This window comes from Salmo salar, chromosome ssa17, assembly GCF_905237065.1.
Source record: "Salmo salar chromosome ssa17, Ssal_v3.1, whole genome shotgun sequence".
Taxonomy (NCBI): domain Eukaryota; kingdom Metazoa; phylum Chordata; class Actinopteri; order Salmoniformes; family Salmonidae; genus Salmo; species Salmo salar.
This window is the reverse complement of record NC_059458.1, coordinates 24,482,789-24,504,566: the sequence shown is the minus strand read 5'-3', so window position 1 is coordinate 24,504,566 and position 21,778 is coordinate 24,482,789. Positions and strand designations below refer to the sequence as shown.

Sequence of the window (21,778 nt, the reverse complement as noted above, 5' to 3'; positions counted from 1 at the left end):
GCTGTGTGGTGTTTCTTGTGAAGTTTATGTCCTAACATAATCTAATGTTATGCTTTCGCCGTAAAGCCTTTTTGAAATCGGACAATGTGGTTAGATTAACGAGAAGTTTATCTTTAAAATGGTGTAAAATAGTTTAAATTATGGAATTATGAGATTTTAGCTGTTTTAAATTTGGCGCTCTGATTTTCCACTGGCTGTTGTCAAAATCAATCCCGTTAACGGGATGAGAACGGGAAGGGGTCCCATAGAGGTTAACCAGCATAGTTACCACAGCATTCTGCAGCGATACGCCATCCCATCTGGTTTGGGCTTAACGGGACTATTATTTGTTTTTCAACAGGACAATGACCCAACACACCTCCAGGCTGTGTAAGGGCTATTTGACCAAGAAGGAGAGAGATGGAGTGCTGCATCAGATGACCTGGCCTCCACAATCACCTGACCTCAACCCAATTGAGATGAGTTGGACCGCAGAGTGAAGAAAAAACAGCCAACAAGTGCTCAGCATATGTGGGAACCCCTTCAAGACTGTTGGAAAAGCATTCCAGGTGAAGCTGGTTGTGAGAACGCCAAGAGTGTGAAAAGCTGTCATCAAGGCAAAGGGTGGCTACTTAGAAGAATCTAAAATATATTTTGATTTTGACACTTTTTTGGTTGCTACATGATTCCATATGTGTTATTTAATAGTTTTGATGTCTTCACTATTATTCTACAATGGAGAAAAATAGTCAAAATAATATAAAACACTTTAATGAGTACGTGTGTCCAAACTTTTGACAGAGACAGAGAGAGAGACACAGAGAGAGAGACACAGAGAGAGAGACACAGAGAGAGAGACACAGAGAGAGAGACACAGAGAGAGAGACACAGAGAGAGACACAGAGAGAGACACAGAGAGAGACACTATATAAAAATAAATGTATCTGACTATCCCTCTGAAGGCCTCTCCTTGGTTCTTCTTTGACTATTGTAGCTAACTCAGCCGTCAATCGGTAAGTCTCCGCTTGTTGTTGTGTTCTGTGGGTTCCTACCTGTGACTAGTTGTTCTATGGCTTACTCCTTAGCTATGTCGACCGTGGTGGTTGGCTAGCTAGGCTAAAATAATGAACTTTAGTTGGCTGGCTTAGATAACTGCATATACCGGTAACATTATTTGATAACTGGTTAGATGACGTTATGTATTTCCAAAACGTTGCTTTACTTTAATGTAGCTGTAAGCTAGGTGATTATAGCAACTGTCTGACTTACCCAGTGCTAATGTAACATTAGCAAGCTAGTAGGGTTAACGTTAGCAGGCTAGTTGGCTAGCAACCTTGCAAGCTAGTTGGCTAGCAACCTTGCAAGCTAGTTGGCTAGCAACCTTGCAAGCTGATTTGTTATAATAAATTCATAAAGTACTTGCTGCAAATTAAATTGAAACCAGTAGTCATAATTGGAAATTGTTTGGTTTAATTTGAAGTTATACGTCACACCCCGCAAATGTTTTTTTAATGAAATTACTTCAGCATTCTTATCAGTTTTAGTACACAACGTTTCTCCTCCAAGAAAGCCGGATTGCTTTCATCTTAGCTTTGGGTGACAGACAGACCTTAAAAAACACACATTCTAAAGACAACGGTGGACATTCAGTCACAGAAAGAAAGAAAGACAGACAGGTAATGTGTTGGTCTCCTACCTGTGGGGATGTGGTTGAGGGCAGACGTCTTCAGGACATCCAGCTGCTGCTCCTTGCCCAGGAGTCCTTCTGTGGGAGAGGGAGAGAACTCCGCTTCAAATATGGTCCGCAACATCGAGACAACCCTCCCGCAATCAACCGACAACCGACCGAAATACACCTCTCTGAGAGGGAGCCACCGCAGCGTCGAGGCAAGCAGCCTAACGGAGCAACCGTCGGTTCGCTATGGACCCAGAGAGCCTGAATCGCCTGGAAATAGCAGAGAATCTACGCTGGGAACTCATGCTGAGATGCCAGGGCTTCTCTGCCCTGAAGGAAGCTTAGTGGCATGGCACCGTTCATTCATCAGACAGGTGTGTGTGTGTGTGTGTGTGTGTGTGTGTGTGTGTGTGTGTGTGTGTGTGTGTGTGTGTGTGTGTGTGTAGGCTGGTTGTTGGGCTCAGCTGAAACTGGCTGTGCTCAGCATAGCAAGTGTGGGAGAAAGGGATGGAGAGGGTGGGAGAGAAAATGAGGAGGGGAAAGGTAAAAATAACACTCCCTTTGGGTACAGCGAACACGCGCACACAGACACACACACACACACACCTAGCCGTGTGCCCATGCCTCTCTCCCGTCTGTGTACGTAGGCACAGTGGCTGAAATTATAGTGGCAACATGAAAAGGCTCTTGTACCAGCCGAGCCCTGGGAAGACGGCTATAAATAGACCAACCACAGAGGAGAGGAGGGGGGAGAGAGGAGGGGGGAGACAGAGGGGAAACTGGGCAGGGGCTGAGATGAAGAGAAAAGGAGGGGGAGGGAACAGGGGCTAAAGAGAAAACGATCAAGAAAAAAGGAGGGAAAGGAAAGAATCAGGGAAAGGAGAGAATCAGGGAAAGGAGAGGCTACGATAATAGAGATCAGAGAGCATAATGACATGACCAGGAGCACAAAACACCTCAGAGAAGGACATGTCCTACAGATGTAAAAACTAAAAACATCTCCCCTCTCTCACACACACAGGTTTGGTGTCCAGACATGCACACTTGGCAGTGGTGTACATAATGTTGCATCAAACCATGAAGATGCTTTGCTTTCTTTAATTGCTTTAAAAACAGATAGGAGTGGAAAACAAAATGTGGGGGTCCCTTCGGGGGAAAGAAACAGGAAAACAGGCTAGCGTCTTGCTGTGTTTGGTCTATTTCTGGATCTCTCCCAGGACCAGACACACACAGAGGTTTAATTAGCTACGGGCCTTGGGCTATACCATGCACTACTAACTCAATCGGCTGTGTGTGTGTGGGGGGGGGGCGTATATTCTCAGCTCTAGCTATAGGAGCGGTCTGTATGTCTGTCTGCTTCACCTTGCAGATCAGGGAGGATGAGGCAAAACATGGTGCAAAAGAGCATTTTATGACAAATAACAACATGTGATCAAAGCCTTGCTGAGTATTTCATCTTCAGAGTTACAGTCCAGGTAGGTGAGTGAGTGAGTGAGTGAGTGAGTGAGTGAGTGAGTGAGTGAGTGAGTGAGTGAGTGAGTGAGTGAGTGAGTGAGTGAGTGAGTGAGAACAGATGGCAGACCCACACGTTACCTCTCAGATGACCCAGATTGACGTCCACTGTTTATAGGACTACACACAGATACACACCGTTAATACACACAGACACACACTGCTAACACACACACACACACACAAAACCGTTAATAGACACACAGACACAACGGTTAATACACACACAGACACACAACGTTAATACACACAGATACACAACGTTAATGCACACAGACACACAACGTTAATGCACACAACGTTAATACACACACACACACAACCGTTAATACACACAGACACACTCAGACACACTTAATACACACAGACACACACCGTTAATACACAGACACACACCGCTAATACACAGACACTGTTAATACAGACACACACAGACACTGTTAATACACACAGACACACACCGCTAATACACACAGACACACTTAATATACACAGACACACACCGCAAATACACACAGACACACACCGCTAATACACACACCGCAAATACACACAGAGACACACCGCAAATACACACAGACACACACCGCAAATACACACAGACACACACCGCAAATACACACAGACACACAATACACACAGACACACAATTAATACACACAGACACACAATTAATACACATAGACACACAATTAATACACACAGACACACACCGCAAATACACACAGACACACTGTTAACATACACAGACACACAGACAATACACACAGACACACACAGACACACTGTTAATATGACACACAGACACACAGTTAATACACACAGACACACAGTTAATACACACAGACACACAGTTAATACACACAGACACACAGTTAATATACACAGACACACAGACACACAGTTAATACACACAGACACACAGTTAATACACACAGACACACAGTTAATACACACAGACACAGTTAATACACACAGACACACAATTAATACACACAGACACACTGTAAATACACACAGACAATACACACACAGACACAGTTAATACACACACAGACACACAGTTAATACACACACAGACACACAGTTAATACACACACAGACACACAGTTAATACACACACAGACACACAGTTAATACACACACAGACACACAGTTAATACACACACAGACACACAGTTAATATACACAGACACACAGTTAATACACACAGACACACAGTTAATACACACAGACACACAGTTAATACACACAGACACACAGTTAATACACACAGACACACAGTTAATACACACAGACACACAGACAATACACACAGACACACAGACAATACACACAGACACACAGACAATACACACAGACACACACAGACACACAGACACACTGTTAATATACACAGACACACAGTTAATACACACAGACACACAGTTAATACACACAGACACACAGTTAATACACACAGACACACAGTTAATACACACAGACACACAGTTAATACACACAGTTAATACACACAGACACACAGTTAATACACACAGACACACAGTTAATACACACAGACACACAGTTAATACACACAGACACACAGTTAATACACACAGACACACAGTTAATACACACAGACAATACACACACAGACACACTGCTAATACACACAGACACACTGCTAATACACACAGACACACTGTTAATACACACAGACAATACACACACAGACACACAGTTAATACACACACAGACACACAGTTAATACACACACAGACACACAGTTAATACACACACAGACACACAGTTAATACACACAGACACACAGTTAATACACACAGACACACAGTTAATACACACAGACACACAGTTAATACACACAGACACACAGTTAATACACACAGACACACAGTTAATACACACAGACACACTGTTAATACACACAGACACACTGTTAATACACAGACACACTGTTAATACACACAGACACACAGTTAATACACACAGTTAATACACACAGACACACTGTTAATACACACAGACACACTGTTAATACACACAGACAATACACACACAGACACACAGTTAATACACACACAGACACACAGTTAATACACACACAGACACACAGTTAATACACACACAGACACACAGTTAATACACACAGACACACTGTTAATACACACAGACACACACAGACAATACACAGACACACAATTAATACACACAGACACAGTTAATACACACAGACAATACACAGACACACAATTAATACACACAGACACACAGTTAATACACACAGACAATACACAGACACACAGTTAATACACACAGACACACAGTTAATACACACAGACACACAGTTAATACACACAGACAATACACACAGACAATACACACAGACACACTTAATACACACAGACACACTTAATACACACAGTTAATACACACAGTTAATACACACAGACACACAGTTAATACACACAGACACACACTGTTAATACACACAGACAATACACTGTTAATACACACAGACAATACACTGTTAATACACACAGACAATACACTTAATACACACAGACAATACACTTAATACACACAGACAATACACTGTTAATACACACAGACAATACACTGTTAATACACACAGACACACTGTTAATACACACAGACAATACACTGTTAATACACACAGACACACTGTTAATACACAGACACACTGTTAATACACACTGTTAATACACAGACACACTGTTAATACACACTGTTAATACACACTGTTAATACACACAGACACACAGTTAATACACACAGACACACAGTTAATACACACAGACACACAGTTAATACACACAGACAATACACTGTTAATACACACAGACAATACACTGTTAATACACAGACACACTGTTAATACACAGACACACTGTTAATACACAGACACACGTTAATACACAGACACTGTTAATACACACAGACACACACTGTTAATACACACAGACACACTGTTAATACACACAGACACACTGTTAATACACACAGACACACTGTTAATACACAGACACACACTGTTAATACACACAGACACACACTGTTAATACACACAGACACACACTGTTAATACACACAGACAATACACTATTAATACACACAGACAATACACTGTTAATACACACAGACAATACACTGTTAATACACACAGACAATACACTGTTAATACACACAGACAATACACTGTTAATACACACAGACAATACACTGTTAATACACACAGACAATACACTGTTAATACACACAGACAATACACTGTTAATACACACAGACAATACACTGTTAATACACAGACACACTGTTAATACACAGACACACTTAATACACACAGACACACTTAATACACACAGACACACACTGTTAATACACACAGACACATGCAAACCAATGTCAGATGATATCTCCACAAATCACACCCAAATGATCCAGCTCCCTGCAGCCGGACTTCGCTATGGAAATTAGGTGTGTGTGTGTGTGTGTGTGCGAACCGTGTGTGTGTGTGTGTGTGTGTGTGCGTGTGTGTGCGAACCGTGTGTGTGTGTGTGTGTGTATATATATATATATATATTCTTTGCGACTATGTTACAGGTCAACCATGTAGAATTGTTAGCATCACTACTAGAGTGAAGGGCCTGTTTTGCATGGCTGTGTGCTGAGGTTCAGGTAATGACGACACTTGTCTGCAGCCTGTAATGGTACAGCAACTTAGGGTTATACTAGCTGGCTTAGTCTCACTCTGTGGGCTGTAGTTAGACACACAGAGAGACTCTCACTGGAAACCACAGCTGATACCTGAGACACACACACACTACAAGTGGAGGGAGGGAGATGAAGGTAAAGGAACAAACCTCCACACCACCTCCCTTCCAGGCCTGAACCAGGGGCTTCACTACTGCACCTCAAGAGGGCGCTCTGGTCAGGCTGTCAGTCTGGAGGTGATGACTGTTCTTCAACACTAGTCCTGAGAACCTGACAGGGTGTGCAGGCTTTTGTTCCAGCAAAGCACTAACACTCCTGATTCAAGAAATCAACTGTTCATCAATACCTTCCACATCAAAAGCACTACATCTCCATGCTGTGCAGAAAAAATATCAACACATGTGTGTGTGTGTGTGTGTGTGTGTGTGTGTGTGTGTGTGTGTGTGTGTGTGCATGGGTGTGGGTGTGTGTGTGTGTGTGTGTGTGCGCGCATGGGTGCGTGTGTGTGCGCGCATGGCTGCGTGTGTGTGCGCGCATGGCTGCGTGTGTGCGCGCGCATGGCTGCGTGTGTGCGCGCGCATGGCTGCGTGTGTGCGCGCGCATGGCTGCGTGTGTGCGCGCGCATGGGTGCGTGCGCATGGGTGCGTGCGCATGGGTGCGTGTGTGCGCGCGCATGGGTGCGTGTGTGCACGCGCATGGGTGCGTGTGTGCGCGCGCATGGGTGCGCATGGAGTCTCTAACTAGACCAAACTGTTAGTGGTGGAGTCTCTAACTAGACCAAACTGTTAGTGGTGTAGTCTCTAACTAGACCAAACTGTTGGTGGTGTAGTCTCTAACTAGACCAAACTGTTGGTGGTGTAGTCTCTAACTAGACCAAACTGTTAGTGGTGTAGTCTCTAACTAGACCAAACCTTTAGTGGTGTAGTCTCTAACTAGACCAAACTGTTAGTGGTGTAGTCTCTAACTAGACCAAACTGTTAGTGGTGTAGTCTCTAACTAGACCAAACTGTTAGTGGTGTAGTCTCTAACTAGACCAAACTGTTAGTGGTGTAGTCTCTAACTAGACCAAACTGTTAGTGGTGTAGTCTCTAACTAGACCAAACTGTTAGTGGTGTAGTCTCTAACTAGACCAAACTGTTAGTGGTGTAGTCTCTAACTAGACCAAACTGTTAGTGGTGTAGTCTCTAACTAGACCAAACTGTTAGTGGTGTAGTCTCCAACTAGACCAAACTGTTAGTGGTGTAGTCTCTAACTAGACCAAACTGTTAGTGGTGTAGTCTCCAACTAGACCAAACTGTTAGTGGTGTAGTCTCCAACTAGACCAAACTGTTAGTGCTGTAGTCTCTAACTAGACCAAACTGTTAGTGGTGTAGTCTCTAACTAGACCAAACTGTTAGTGGTGTAGTCTAACTAGACCAAACTGTTAGTGGTGTAGTCTCTAACTAGACCAAACTGTTAGTGGTGTAGTCTCTAACTAGACCAAACTGTTAGTGCTGTAGTCTCTAACTAGACCAAACTGTTAGTGGTGTAGTCTCTAACTAGACCAAACTGTTAGTGGTGTAGTCTCTAACTAGACCAAACTGTTAGTGGTGTAGTCTCTAACTAGACCAAACTGTTAGTGGTGTAGTCTCTAACTAGACCAAACTGTTAGTGGTGTAGTCTCTAACTAGACCAAACTGTTAGTGGTGTAGTCTCTAACTAGACCAAACTGTTAGTGCTGTAGTCTAACTAGACCAAACTGTTAGTGCTGTAGTCTAACTAGACCAAACTGTTAGTGGTGTAGTCTCTAACTAGACCAAACTGTTAGTGGTGTAGTCTCTAACTAGACCAAACTGTTAGTGCTGTAGTCTCTAACTAGACCAAACTGTTAGTGCTGTAGTCTAACTAGACCAAACTGTTAGTGCTGTAGTCTAACTAGACCAAACTGTTAGTGCTGTAGTCTAACTAGACCAAACTGTTAGTGCTGTAGTCTAACTAGACCAAACTGTTAGTGCTGTAGTCTAACTAGACCAAACTGTTAGTGGTGTAGTCTAACTAGACCAAACAGCTCACACATGGAAGGAGGCCACAGCCACACTGTCCACTGTTGTGTTTCTTCCTGTCATGACATTGGCCTGTGGGTAAGGTTTATGACCCCCCATAAATACCTTTCTCCCTTTCCTCTCTCTTGACTCTACTGAAGGACTCTTGAAAAGCCTTTGTTAAACATAGAGAGTCGGGGAACATCAAAAGTTGGGGGGAAAGGAACCATATTTCGGTAATAGAACCAGTTGAAAATATGCGTTGGTACTTAATGAATATGATGTCAGTTTGGTTGTCATCTGAGACATTCTTATTAATGATAGGATGACAAACTGTATCGTGGGAAGTCTACACATTATAGTTATCAGATTCACATGGAATTGTTGTGCAATTTAAATATTTAAATATGAAACTATTTGTGAAAAGATCAAATGTAATTTTAGCTTCCAAATGAGAGAATTGGGTTTTCATAAAGTTAGAGCTCTGCTCAACCAGCGGCCCGCCCCTGTGAAGAGACATTGGTTATAAACTATGAAACACACCCTTCTCTCCCTCCACTATATAAGCCCGAAAATGTAACCTCCTGTTCCGGGTACGCGAGGCCTGCAGCCTCTGTGTTAAAAGGGCGAATAACTTGCTGTTCCGAGTACGCGAGGCCTGCAGCCTCTGCGTTAAAAGGGCGAATAACTTGCTGTTCCGGGTACATTAGGGCAACAGTCCGATGTCAGAAGGATTCAGATAATAAGCTGTTCCGAGGACGTGAGGGCGACGGTTCCACGTTAAAAGGACTAACATGTCAACTACAGAACTAAGCCAACCTCAGCGTGAGCTTTGGTTGCGAATGGTATGAACTTTTAACTCTTATTCACTACAGAAGTGATACCTCCTAGCCGTTGAGTTAGCAGCGGCCGCTGTAAACGTGGGCTAGGAAAGGACGGACGACGGATCCAGTCTAATACACAACGGCAATACTACAACGTATCCAGTTTACCACCAGAGACATTCCTCCGAGGACAGGAAGATCTCTGTTGGGCAACACGTCTTTCCATCTACAACCAACCTATTGAGGCGCAGCTCAGAGTAAATATTTATTGCATTTTCCTTTTCCAAATGGGCGGTAATTTAGAATGCATAAGATACTGTATACGATAGCAGAGATTCTCCCTTTGTTCCTCAGTCTTCCCGCTCTTTCACTCAAACCCAACCCCCTCTCCTTTGTGTAACCAGCCATCATGTCGGCTCCGTCCACCAGGGACGTTTTCTGTATGACATCATTTGCATTCTGTGTATATGTAATTCTGTGATTAGTTAGGTATTTAGTAAATAAATGATTAAACCAAATGTTGTATTGCTGATTCAACTTATTAGCCAGGGTTCGTTAAGATAACCAAGAATTCTACGATGTTCAGATGAGACTGAAATAAGGTGACGATTAATATTGACTGCTATTGATGTAAAATATTACTAGGTCTTTAAGAGTTTATTCGGAAGATAACAGCTCTATAAAACATTATTCGTGGTGCCCAGACTTCCTAGTTAATTACCTACCTGATTAGCTTAATCAGGTAATATTAATTACAGAAAAAGTATTTTATAGAATAGCATGTCATATCACTTAATCCGGCATAGCCAAAGACACGACATTCCCATGGGAAAATAGACTGCTATGGGATGTGTGTTTTACAATAAGTTGGTACTCATTAGGACCAGGACAGTACCAGTATGGCGATACTTGGTAGTATCGTGGCCAGGAAACAAAACACAAAGCGGATTTCACTTCTTTAGAAAAACAGCCCTAATGTTGGAAACAAATATCATTATGTTGTCATCAAGAGCCACATTTTCCAAGCTACAGCACATAATGTTTTACATACAGCAGTTATTAAAAGACCAAAGAGTTTGATCTGTTCGCAATACTGGTATCATCACAGCCCTAGTCCTCATGTACCCATTTGCAGTCCACGTTCATGCACTCCACGCTCATTAGTAAATCACTCGCTCTCTCTCTACACACACACACACACACACACACACGCGAGTCAGGAAGGATGCTCCTGTCTCATTACACTGGTTGCACTTCCCCTCCCCGCTGTGTGTACCATGGAGAGATCACACACAGAGGAACAATACCATCAACCTGACAGGCCTCTCCTTAGGAGACACTTCCTCTAGGGCCACCCCATTCACTTCCTGGGGTCAGCATCTGACGTCATAGCAACATGCCCACAATCAGCGACCCCTGACTTCTGGGGCAGGCTCTGACATCCTGTCATAAAGAGAGACCCGCTCTGTGAACAGAGACGACCTTTAGGTTCCCGTTCACACTGGGAGGAAGAGCAGAGAAACATTGGGACGATAATGAGTGGAGGAGTAGGCATGTATCTCTCTGTTTCCCAGCATCACAGAAGCCATTTGACATGGCATAGCATGGTTAGATAACATGTGACCTATATGCAATGCATATGAATGATTTAAGGAAAATGGGCAATATTAATTGAGGAGAAACGTGAACAAATGTCATTGAAAAGTGTGGCCTTGGAAGACTGGCTCTAACGATCAGAGAAGGGAAGCTGCCTAGTAAATAAGCCCATCATTAACCTCACACTTTCAGAACCACCAGAACTCAAGAGGCACGAGCGTTGCAATGCCGCTAAGAACCTCCTAGCTTCATGTCAGCCTGGCTTATAAGAGATACCCGACAATGAACAAAGAAATCATCAATAAAGAAGTTAGCACTTCAACCAATCGCGCATCCATCCAGCCAGCCATCCATCCAGCCATCCATCCAGCCAGCCATTCCGCTCACATCTCAAACTTGATATTGTTGTCCTCCTCCCCTTGCCTGTCCCTCGGAGACAAACAATGACAGTCCGTGTCAAAAGCCAGAATAGGTTTGCTTTCGTCTGTGTAAACTATAATTGCGGCTGGCAGTACACCCTGTATCCAGTTTCTCTCTGTGTGGAGTTAGGGACATAAAGGAGTCGGGCGGCTCGGGCACAAAGAGACTCTTTCCTCTCATTATCTCCTTTCCCCCGCCGCTGTCTCTAGCCTAATGCCAATTAAAAACAGAGCTGAGGAACAGGCAGAGGGACAAGGCCCCAGTATGGAGCCCATAATGGGGTGTTTGTTTAAGGGGGACGGGACGCTCAGTGGAGCCTTACTCTGGACAGTCAGGTTGGATGGTAGGGTCCAGGACGGTTTCACCCAGCCAGGACATAACCCTGGTCCTGTATGTGTTGGGCTGGGGTAGGCTAGAGTGGACCAGGCCAAAGCCAAGTCTTGGTGAGGGAGAGGACAATCTGCCAGGCTGGAAGGTCTGTCAGAAGTTATTGTCAATGGTCATTGGGTGCAATGAGGACATTTGACAAGAGAAGCTGAAGATGTGCATTTTGACAGAAAAATATCTGTTTGGACACTTACCAGTACGTACAAATGCACACGCACGCACACAATGTAACAATGGTTCCGTTTCTGAGATGCTGGCCCGGCCATTCCTCAGCTACATCACAGACTATACCACCTGTCTGTCCCAACCCACACCCCTCTCCCGGGACTGAATGACCTCACCCAACCACATCCCCCTGTCAACAGTATAACATGTTATTCTACGTATAGATATTCTGTCTTCACCTCTCAAGGGCAGACGAGGTGCCATTAGCACTAACATCCAACAAACCTGGGCTCACACTGATTACAAAGAGATGTGGCTACAGGTGTTTGACAGAGACAACCATCTCTCCTCTACAGTCCATGCTATTGAAAGCTGTTGAGTTACATTGACAACAGTTGCTAACAGAAGAGTGTTTTTGTCATGTAGCCTTGTGTTCAGTGTTCTTGTTGTTCCATTTATAGGTCTGCTCTGCAGCACATGACAGCAGCCACTGACAACTGCTCCATCATGCAGAAAACACACACACACACACACACACACACACACACACACACACACACACACACACACACACACACACACACACACACACACACACACACACACACACACACACACACACACACACACACACACACACACACACACACACACACACACACACACACACACACACACAAAGAAACCAGCAACAATGGTTGTTTGTTCACCATGCATTCACTCACGTGTTGCTATAAATAGCCCAAGGATAAGTGAATGGCTCTCTCATATGCAGAGTGGGAGACATTTTAACCCCTTCACCTCTAGTTGGATTGGATAGTGTGCGGTTTAACCCCTTCACCTCTAGTTGGATTGGATAGTGTGCGGTTTAACCCCTTCACCTCTAGTTGGATTGGATAGTGTGCGGTTTAACCCCTTCACCTCTAGTTGGATTGGATAGTGTGCGGTTTAACCCCTTCACCTCTAGTTGGATTGGATAGTGTGCGGTTTAACCCCTTCACCTCTAGTTGGATTGGATAGTGTGTGGTTTAACCCCTTCACCTCTAGTTGGATTGGATAGTGTGCGGTTTAACCCCTTCACCTCTAGTTGGATTGGATAGTGTGTGGTTTAACCCCTTCACCTCTAGTTGGATTGGATAGTGTGCGGTTTAACCCCTTCACCTCTAGTTGGATTGGATAGTGTGCGGTTTAACCCCTTCACCTCTAGTTGGATTGGATAGTGTGCGGTTTAACCCCTTCACCTCTAGTTGGATTGGATAGTGTGCGGTTTAACCCCTTCACCTCTAGTTGGATTGGATAGTGTGCGGTTTAACCCCTTCACCTCTAGTTGGATTGGATAGTGTGCGGTTTAACCCCTTCACCTCTAGTTGGATTGGATAGTGTGCCGTTTAACCCCTTCACCTCTAGTTGGATTGGATAGTGTGCGGTTTAACCCCTTCACCTCTAGTTGGATTGGATAGTGTGTGGTTTAACCCCTTCACCTCTAGTTGGATTGGATAGTGTGTGGATTAACCCCTTCACCTCTAATTGGATTGGATAGTGTGTGGTTTAACCCCTTCACCTCTAGTTGGATTGGATAGTGTGTGGTGGAAGGAGAGAGATCTTCATAATGGACATAGGGGATGACAGGAGGGTAAGGAGGGTAAGGAGACAAAAACAGTGTTCCGCCATCACACATGCACACTCACTCTCGTGAACACACACAAGCTCAAATTGACACACACAAGCTCACATTTAGACACACACGGTCAGGCTACTAGTTTCACCACTTATTCTCTGAGGAAGAAGAGAACATGAAGATCAAACCCTCTGCCTAGACCAGTCTACTCTGATCTGAAGCAGTAAGCCACAACCAGGTGTGCTGCTGTTCACCATATGCCTTTTATCAGAGAGCCAATCAGCACCTTAAAGTTGTATAATACTAGAAACCATTTCCTCTTCGAACCCACATCAACAGGACAAGGAGGAGCATGTTGAGTTCACTGGTTCAACCACATAAAAACCCCATAGAAACAGAGATAGGAGAGAATTGAATTACAGTAGGTTAAAGTCCTTTGTCAACGTGAATACACTGGACCAGCTTCACTTGTCATCTGCTGGGCCAAAGATGTATTGGCTCAAAAAACTACATCTTTCCCAGGAAAAGATCAAGCTCAAAAAAAGCCACCGCCCAATCACTTACTGACCGTGCCTCTGCTCTGAATGGAACAGTGTGTGTGTCATGACTCAGTGCTGGGCCAGCGCTAGCTATGGTAAACATGTTTGCGGTGGTTCCAGGAAACCCTTAGAATCACTGAGTGGGACAACGTAAAACCTTGCCGGCTAGAGCCCACTGCTGTCATTTCCCAACACTATCAATGTGCTGCTTCCTACTCTGCTGAAATATTAAGCCTATTTATGAGGCCCGGTGGGATACTCGTTCAATATCTCTTCACGACCGCAAAAACAACATTAGTCTGTGTGCTTAGACATTACGTTCAGTAGATGGTTAAGCAATCTCTGCACTGCAGGCATCCAACTGTTCCACGAGGAAGCTCTAAAACCTAGGAACAACACAGGATGTAAGGGCTAGGGCAGGGGTATAAATCGGTACCAGATTAGAGGGAAACAATGACAATATGCAGTGGAACTAGCTTCGAGGTCCAGAGTTGAGTTTGAAAGGCTTAGGGCCTATGTTTTCCGAATGCGCGTGCATGCTTGCTTTGTGTATGATGAGTATTCAGACTTTTGTCAAAGTAAATCATTAGAAGACAAAAATCTCCGATATGTTCTTCCTAACAAATGGAAGAATGGAGGAAGAGAAAACCAATGGGACAGTTAGAGAGCGACACACCCACACAGAGCTGTGATTGTGGGCAGGCAGGTCTCTTATCTACCGCAGCTAAACTGACAGGCACTGCATCGCCATGGGAACTGATGATAAGCGTGCCTGTCTGGCCAGTGACCACAACCACAGAGGGGCCGCCGCCGAGGATCATGGGAAAACCACAGGGGCGTGACGGAGAAGACTGCCAGGTCCTGGCAGAGAAGCACTGGGCTGTTTTTTATGTGGGAAAACCTGCAGCAACAGTCTGAAATACCTGGTAACCCCACTGTTTACACTAGGCCTGCAGATCCATTTCAGAGGCCTGCAGATCCATTTCAGAGGCCTGCAGATCCATTTCAGAGGCCGACATGTCATATTCAGCTGTGTGAAGAAGATGTGCTCACCATGTGTATTAGTAGCTCTAGTCTAGCGAGGATCCACAAATCACGTTGTTGAATGGGTATGGACTGACTTTTAATGTGTGAGGACACACAAATGGATCTCTGTGTCACTCGTCACCGTCTGCATCAGCTGATGGTCACCAGGCCAGGCTAAGTAGCTGTGCATATTGTTAACAATTTTTTTCAAATGTAGCACTAAGCATCTTTCAATAAAACTAGGCTACTGTAGCCTGTGTGCGTTAATGCAAGCGCAATGTTGAGCAGATGTCAACGGCTAATAAGCTAAGCTCTCCGAGCAGATAATCACTTCTATGCAAACAGTCATATTTGTTTAAAGATATACGCTCATACAGACTGCACAGTGAACCAACTATCTGGCTGATCCTATTCCGGGGAACTAGCCTATAGCCCAACTTGTAGAGAGATTGGGGGGGGTTCTTAGAAAAGACTTAGAGGAAGTATAATATTTAAACTGAAGAGCCTGCAATTCCACTAATGATCGACAAAAGGGAGCAGTTATGGTAGGTACGAGCAAACGCTTGAGTATGTGATCAAATCAAATGTTATTTGTCACAAGAGGTGAATACAACATGTGTAGACCTTACAGTGAAATGCTCACAAACACGCCCTTAACCAACAATGCAGTTAAGAAAAAAAGTTTAAGTATTTACTATAATAAACTGAAGTAAAAAAAGCAGCTGGAAGTAAGCTCATAATGGACTCAATGCCCATGCAGATCATAGACATGGGTGCAATCACACACAGGCACACACACTAGAGGTCGACCGATTATGATTTTTTTCAACGCCGATACCGATTATTGGGGCCCCGATGCCGATGAATCGGCCGATTCCCCCCCCCCCGTTTGTTTATTTATTTGTAATAATGACAATTACAACAATACTGAATGAACACTTATTTTAACTTAATATAATACATCAATAAAATCAATTTAGCCTCAAATAACTAATGAAACATGTTCAATTTGATTTAAATAATGCAAAAACAAAGTGTTGGAGAAGAAAGTAAAAGTGCAATATGTGCCATGTAAAAAAGCTAACGTTTAAGTTCCTTGCTCAGAACATATGAAAGCTGGTGGTTCCTTTTAACATGAGTCTTCAATATTCCCAGGTAAGAAGTTTTAGGTTGTAATTATTATAGGAATTATAGGACTCTCTCTCTCTATAGGATTTGTATTTCATATACCTTTGACTATTGGATGTTCTTATAGGGACTTTAGTATTGCCAGTGTAACAGTATAGCTTCCGTCCCTCTCCTCGCTCCTACCTGGGTTCGAACCAGGAACACATCGACAACAGCCACCCTCGAAGCAGCGTTACCCATGCAGAGGAAGTGACGTTTGAAACGCTATTAGCGCGCACCCCGCTAACTAGCTAGCCATTTCACATCGGTTACACCAGCCTAATCTCGGGGGTTGATTGGCTTGAAGTCATAAACAGCGCAATGCTTGAGGAATTGCGAAGAGCTGCTGGTAAACGCACGAAGGTGCTGTTTGAATGAATGCTTACGAGCCTGCTGCTGCCTACCATCGCTCAGTCAGACTGCTCTATCAAATCATAGACTTAATTATAACATAACACACACAAATACGAGCCTTTGGTCATTAATATGGTCGAATCCGGAAACTATCATTTCGAAAATGAAACGTTATTCCTGTTACATTGCACAACCTTCAGTGTTATGTCATAATTACGTAAAATTCTGACAGATTACCCAAACTGTTGCATATACCCTGACTGTGTGCAATGAACGCAAAATGACACAATTTCACCTGGTTAATATTGCCTGCTAACCTGGATTTCATTTAGCTAAATATGCAGGTTTAAAAAGATATACTTCTGTGTATTGATTTTAAGAAAGGCATTGATGTTTATGGTTAGGTACAGTCGTGCAACGATTGTGCTTTTTTCGCAAATGCGCTTTTGTTAAATCATCCCCCGTTTGGCGAAGTCAGCTGTCTTTGTTAGGAAGAAATAGTCTTCACAGTTTTCACAGTTCATAACGAGCTAGGAGGCCCAAACTGCTGCATATACCCTGACTCTGTTTGCAAGAGAAGTGACACATTTTCCCTAGTTAAAAGAAATTCATGTTAGCAGGCAATATTAACTAAATATGCAGGTTTAAAAATATATACTTGTGTATTGATTTTAAGAAAGGCATTGATGTTTATGGTTGGAGCAACGTGTACCTAAGCGATTATATGCAACGCAGGACAGGCTAGATAAACTAGTAATATCATCAACCATGTGTAGTTAACTAGTGATTATGATTGATTGTTTTTTATAAGATAAGTTTAATGCAAGCTAGCAACTTACCTTGGCTTCTTACTGCATTTGTGTAACCTCGTGGAGTGCAATGTAAAGTAGGTGGTTAGAGCGTTGGACTAGTTAACCGTAAGGTTGCAAGATTGAATCCCTGAGCTGACAAGGTAAAAATCTGTCGTTCTGCCCCTGAACAAGGCAGTTAACCCACTGTTCCTAGGCCATCATTGAAAATCAGAATGTGTTCTTAACTGACTTACCTAGTTAAATAAAGGTCAACATATATTTTTTTAAATAAATAAATAAAATATCGGCCAAATCGGCGTCCAAAAATACAGATTTCCGATTGTTATAAAAACTTGAAATCGGACCTAATTAATCGGCCATTCCGATTAATCGGTCGACCTCTAACACACACACACACATCTACAGTAGTTCAGTTTAAAGTGAAAGAAGAATGGAGAGAGAAAAAGAAAGGGTTGGTATCACACTATATTCACAGAGAAAAGGATGGAGAATCTCCAACAAGCATTAGACTGGATTTAAAACGCTAAGTGTTGAGGCTAACTAATCCAGGCATCAACTAACGATGTAATGTCCTTACTTTGGCTTGGCTTCAGCTCGGCTGGGGAATGGGGACTACCTAGTATGGTGTAGACCTACCTCAAGGTTTCTCACAACTTAGGACAATCCTATATGGCACCCTATTCCCTATATAGTGACTGTCAAAAGCTAGTGCACTAGGCCTATATAAGGAATTGGGTGCCACTTAGTACGCAGACCAGTATGTATTTAGGTCAAATTTAAACATCATGGCCGCCACATGAATTAAGTCCAACTAACAAGACTCTTGAAATAAAATGGCCGATATCATAATATTTGAAGTACTCCAGGTACTGTAAGCCTGCCTTGGGCTCCTAGCAGATGTGGTATAGGTGTGATTCCTGTATGAAACATTATGGAGTCTTAAAAGGAAGCCTGGGTAAGGCAAAAATGTCATAAATATGCCAACTTTGATTAATTATTTCTCAATGATGCTTTTATATACAGATGTCAAATATATGTCAGCAATCCTTCCTCCAAAGGACCATCCTATGAATACAATTTTGATAAAATCATGATATTTTCTTGTCCTGGTACCTTCTGGAATCATTCATAAGATATACTTTATGGGGTTACCTCAGCCTTTGCAGGGGCACTCCAGTTGTTACCTGGGCGATGATATTTATAGTGCACACATCCCCCAGTGTGTTAGGTAAACACGGCCAATCGCACCATCCACAACAGTAGAGATCTTTAGTTAGACTAACTGTTTAACGTGGACGCAATCTGACGAACACAGGCGGAACAGTAAGACACTTCACAGCATCATACTGTATATTCAATCATGTGCACAAATTACGTTTTCTACGGGACAAGCCAAAGAAACAGAAAAGAACCGAAAATATTATTTTGAGTGAGTCCATGTCATGGTTTGTTATTGACTTCAATAAGATTTGACAGGGAGGTATTCTGAGATGGTACAGCTATACAAAGCACACATTAGGCCTACGTGAGATGGATCCAGTGAGCATGGTAAAGGGCTTACCTTGGTGACTGTGTGATGTCATTGTTGACAGGATGGTCCTTGGAGAATCCTCAGTGAAGTTTTAAAATATATACGGCCTGGAGAGGAGGAGGACGGGACAGGTGGAGTGTGTGGGGGTCAGGGGGGTTATAGTGTGTGTGTGGGTCGGGGGGGTTAGTGTGTGTGTGTGTGTGGGTCGGGGGGGTTAGTGTGTGTGTGTGTGTGAAGGGAAGGGGGCTGGTCTGATGTGTACCAAGATCAGGGCCACAGTACTCCTCAGCAGGAAACACAATCACCCGCAAGTGTCTTCACTGGTCAGCAACAGGAAACACAATCACCCGCAGGTCCCTTCACTGGTCAGCAACAGGAAACAGTCCTCCACCAGACAGCGTACTGTTCAGGTAATCCAATCAGAGACACCCGCTCACTTGTACCAGCCTTTCAAAGAGAGAGAGAGAGATAGAGAGAGAGGGGCAGTAAGTCAGAATGACGCATCAGCAACATAAATCTGAGCTGGATTCAGAAACAATCATTATTCATTCTGAATATCCCTACACTAATACATCATTAAGTGTACAGATGGAATGAATAGCCACAACAAACACAGAGTACTAGACCACCCATCATGTGTAGGGCTAAGCTAATGGCCTGGAGGGAGGGAGGGAGGGGAGGGAGGACCATGTGTGTTGAGAAGGTGGGGTGGGGGGTTGTGGTGAGGGCTTCTCAAGACAGAGGGGCAGAGAGTGGAGCTGCGGGACAAACCTCCAAAAGTCGGTCACGGCTGGCACACATTCACGCTTTGTGATGGAAAGGGGTTTGTGTGCGTCTGTGTAGAGGAGGGGGTAAGGCCCTGGGGCGCTATGCCCCTGCACTCTCTCTCTATGGGCTTTGCTTGGTGTGTGTGTGTGTGTCCACACTTGTCTGGCCCCATTGTCCCCAAACTGGTTGTGTGATACATGGTGACAGATTTGGAGAGACAGTCCCTCTAGCTCAGAGAAAGAGACCCAGGGAGTATAGCTCTACGACCAATCTACAATATCATTTTGTTACTTATCTCCAGTACCTGGTAGATTTTTAACACGCCACATACACATCTACACATTCTTTAATTATGTTTACATTTGGCATGAATGTAAAAAAAAAAACAGCTTTCTGGTGAATAAATTAAACGTAGGCATACTAAAATATTCAGTAGGATGATGTATTAAAACACAATAGCTAAAATGCACTCCGTCTTTCCCCCTCTCTGACCACAATTGCACCAGCACGCCCCCCATTCACAAAAAAAGGTTGACGCATACAGCTACTTCACCACCGCCCATTGACAGACACAGCTGACTTTCCCACTCATTTCTCCTTTAACATTGCGTAACATTACGATCTATAGAACGGCAAAAGAAAAATGTGCTGATACACTATCCCTATCAACATTTATGTGTATAGCACTATCCACCGCCATGTTCTAAATATAGAACACAGGAACAAATCCAGGCACGTCAGAGACGGTGCGTAGATAAATATGTAGCGCGCCAGAGGCATTTAGCGATCTAACGTACATATTGTTCCCGCATGCAGCACGTTGGACAATAATAATAAGCACTCTTTCTATATCCAACATATTGTGCTAATTCTATTTATTTTTGTATGAATAAGTGTATTATTGAACTGGAAAGTTCAGGCAGCAGACATTGTTTTGATAGGATTGTCGTAATCGATGCATCATTGCCTAAGCAACATCCTGAATATTCTTCGCACTTCAACGAGCTAAAAATCGTCGAAGAGATAAACGATATGCTCACCTAGAAGCTCCAAGAGGCGGCCCCGTCGCGAGAAAGATCCTGAATAAATATATGGACTGTATCACTAGGGAAGTCTACAGGCGAAAGAACCGTTTTGTGACAGATTCCGCCATACTTGGTTTTGGTTACGGAGTCACGTGGCGCGGCCCTGCATTTATCCAACTATTGAGAGGCGTGGTTTGATATCAATATCAAATTGTTACAATGTTGCAATAGTGAGCATTTAGGACCGTTCTAATGATATTATATTTAATGTGTTCATATCTTTAATGTTATGGATTCACTACTTAGTGTGTCTACTTAACATAAAAGCCTACTTGTGTTATGGGTTGATACGAGAAAGGGCGTGTCGTGTGCCATTGACTAGTATTGTTACGATGCCAAAATAGCTAGGCCCCTACATATCATCTATTGATCTATGGAATTGTAGCCTTTCTCTACAATTACGTTTATTCATACTTTGTCATTAGATTCATATAATCGATATGTATTCAATATGCCGACTAAACCAGTAGCATAACGACGTTTGTATGACAGCATTGTTTAACAATATTAGGCTATAACAGCTGGCTAACGGGAAAGTCTAGTACACCCCCCCCCCCCCCTTCC

General features: G+C 43.4%; 1 protein-coding gene across 1 annotated transcript in view; it reads right to left on the bottom strand.

The window, feature by feature from the left end:
- The window catches only part of LOC106575618 (histone deacetylase 4), a 75,821-nt gene extending 54,540 nt beyond the window's left edge, over window positions 1–21,281 (bottom strand). The window contains 3 exon segments of the mRNA XM_045699149.1: window positions 1,676–1,744; window positions 19,392–19,808; window positions 21,170–21,281. Of these exon segments, the coding sequence (XP_045555105.1) occupies window positions 1,676–1,744; window positions 19,392–19,413 (91 nt within the window). The 5' untranslated portion in view covers window positions 19,414–19,808; window positions 21,170–21,281.
- Between the last annotated feature and the right edge of the window lie 497 nt (window positions 21,282–21,778).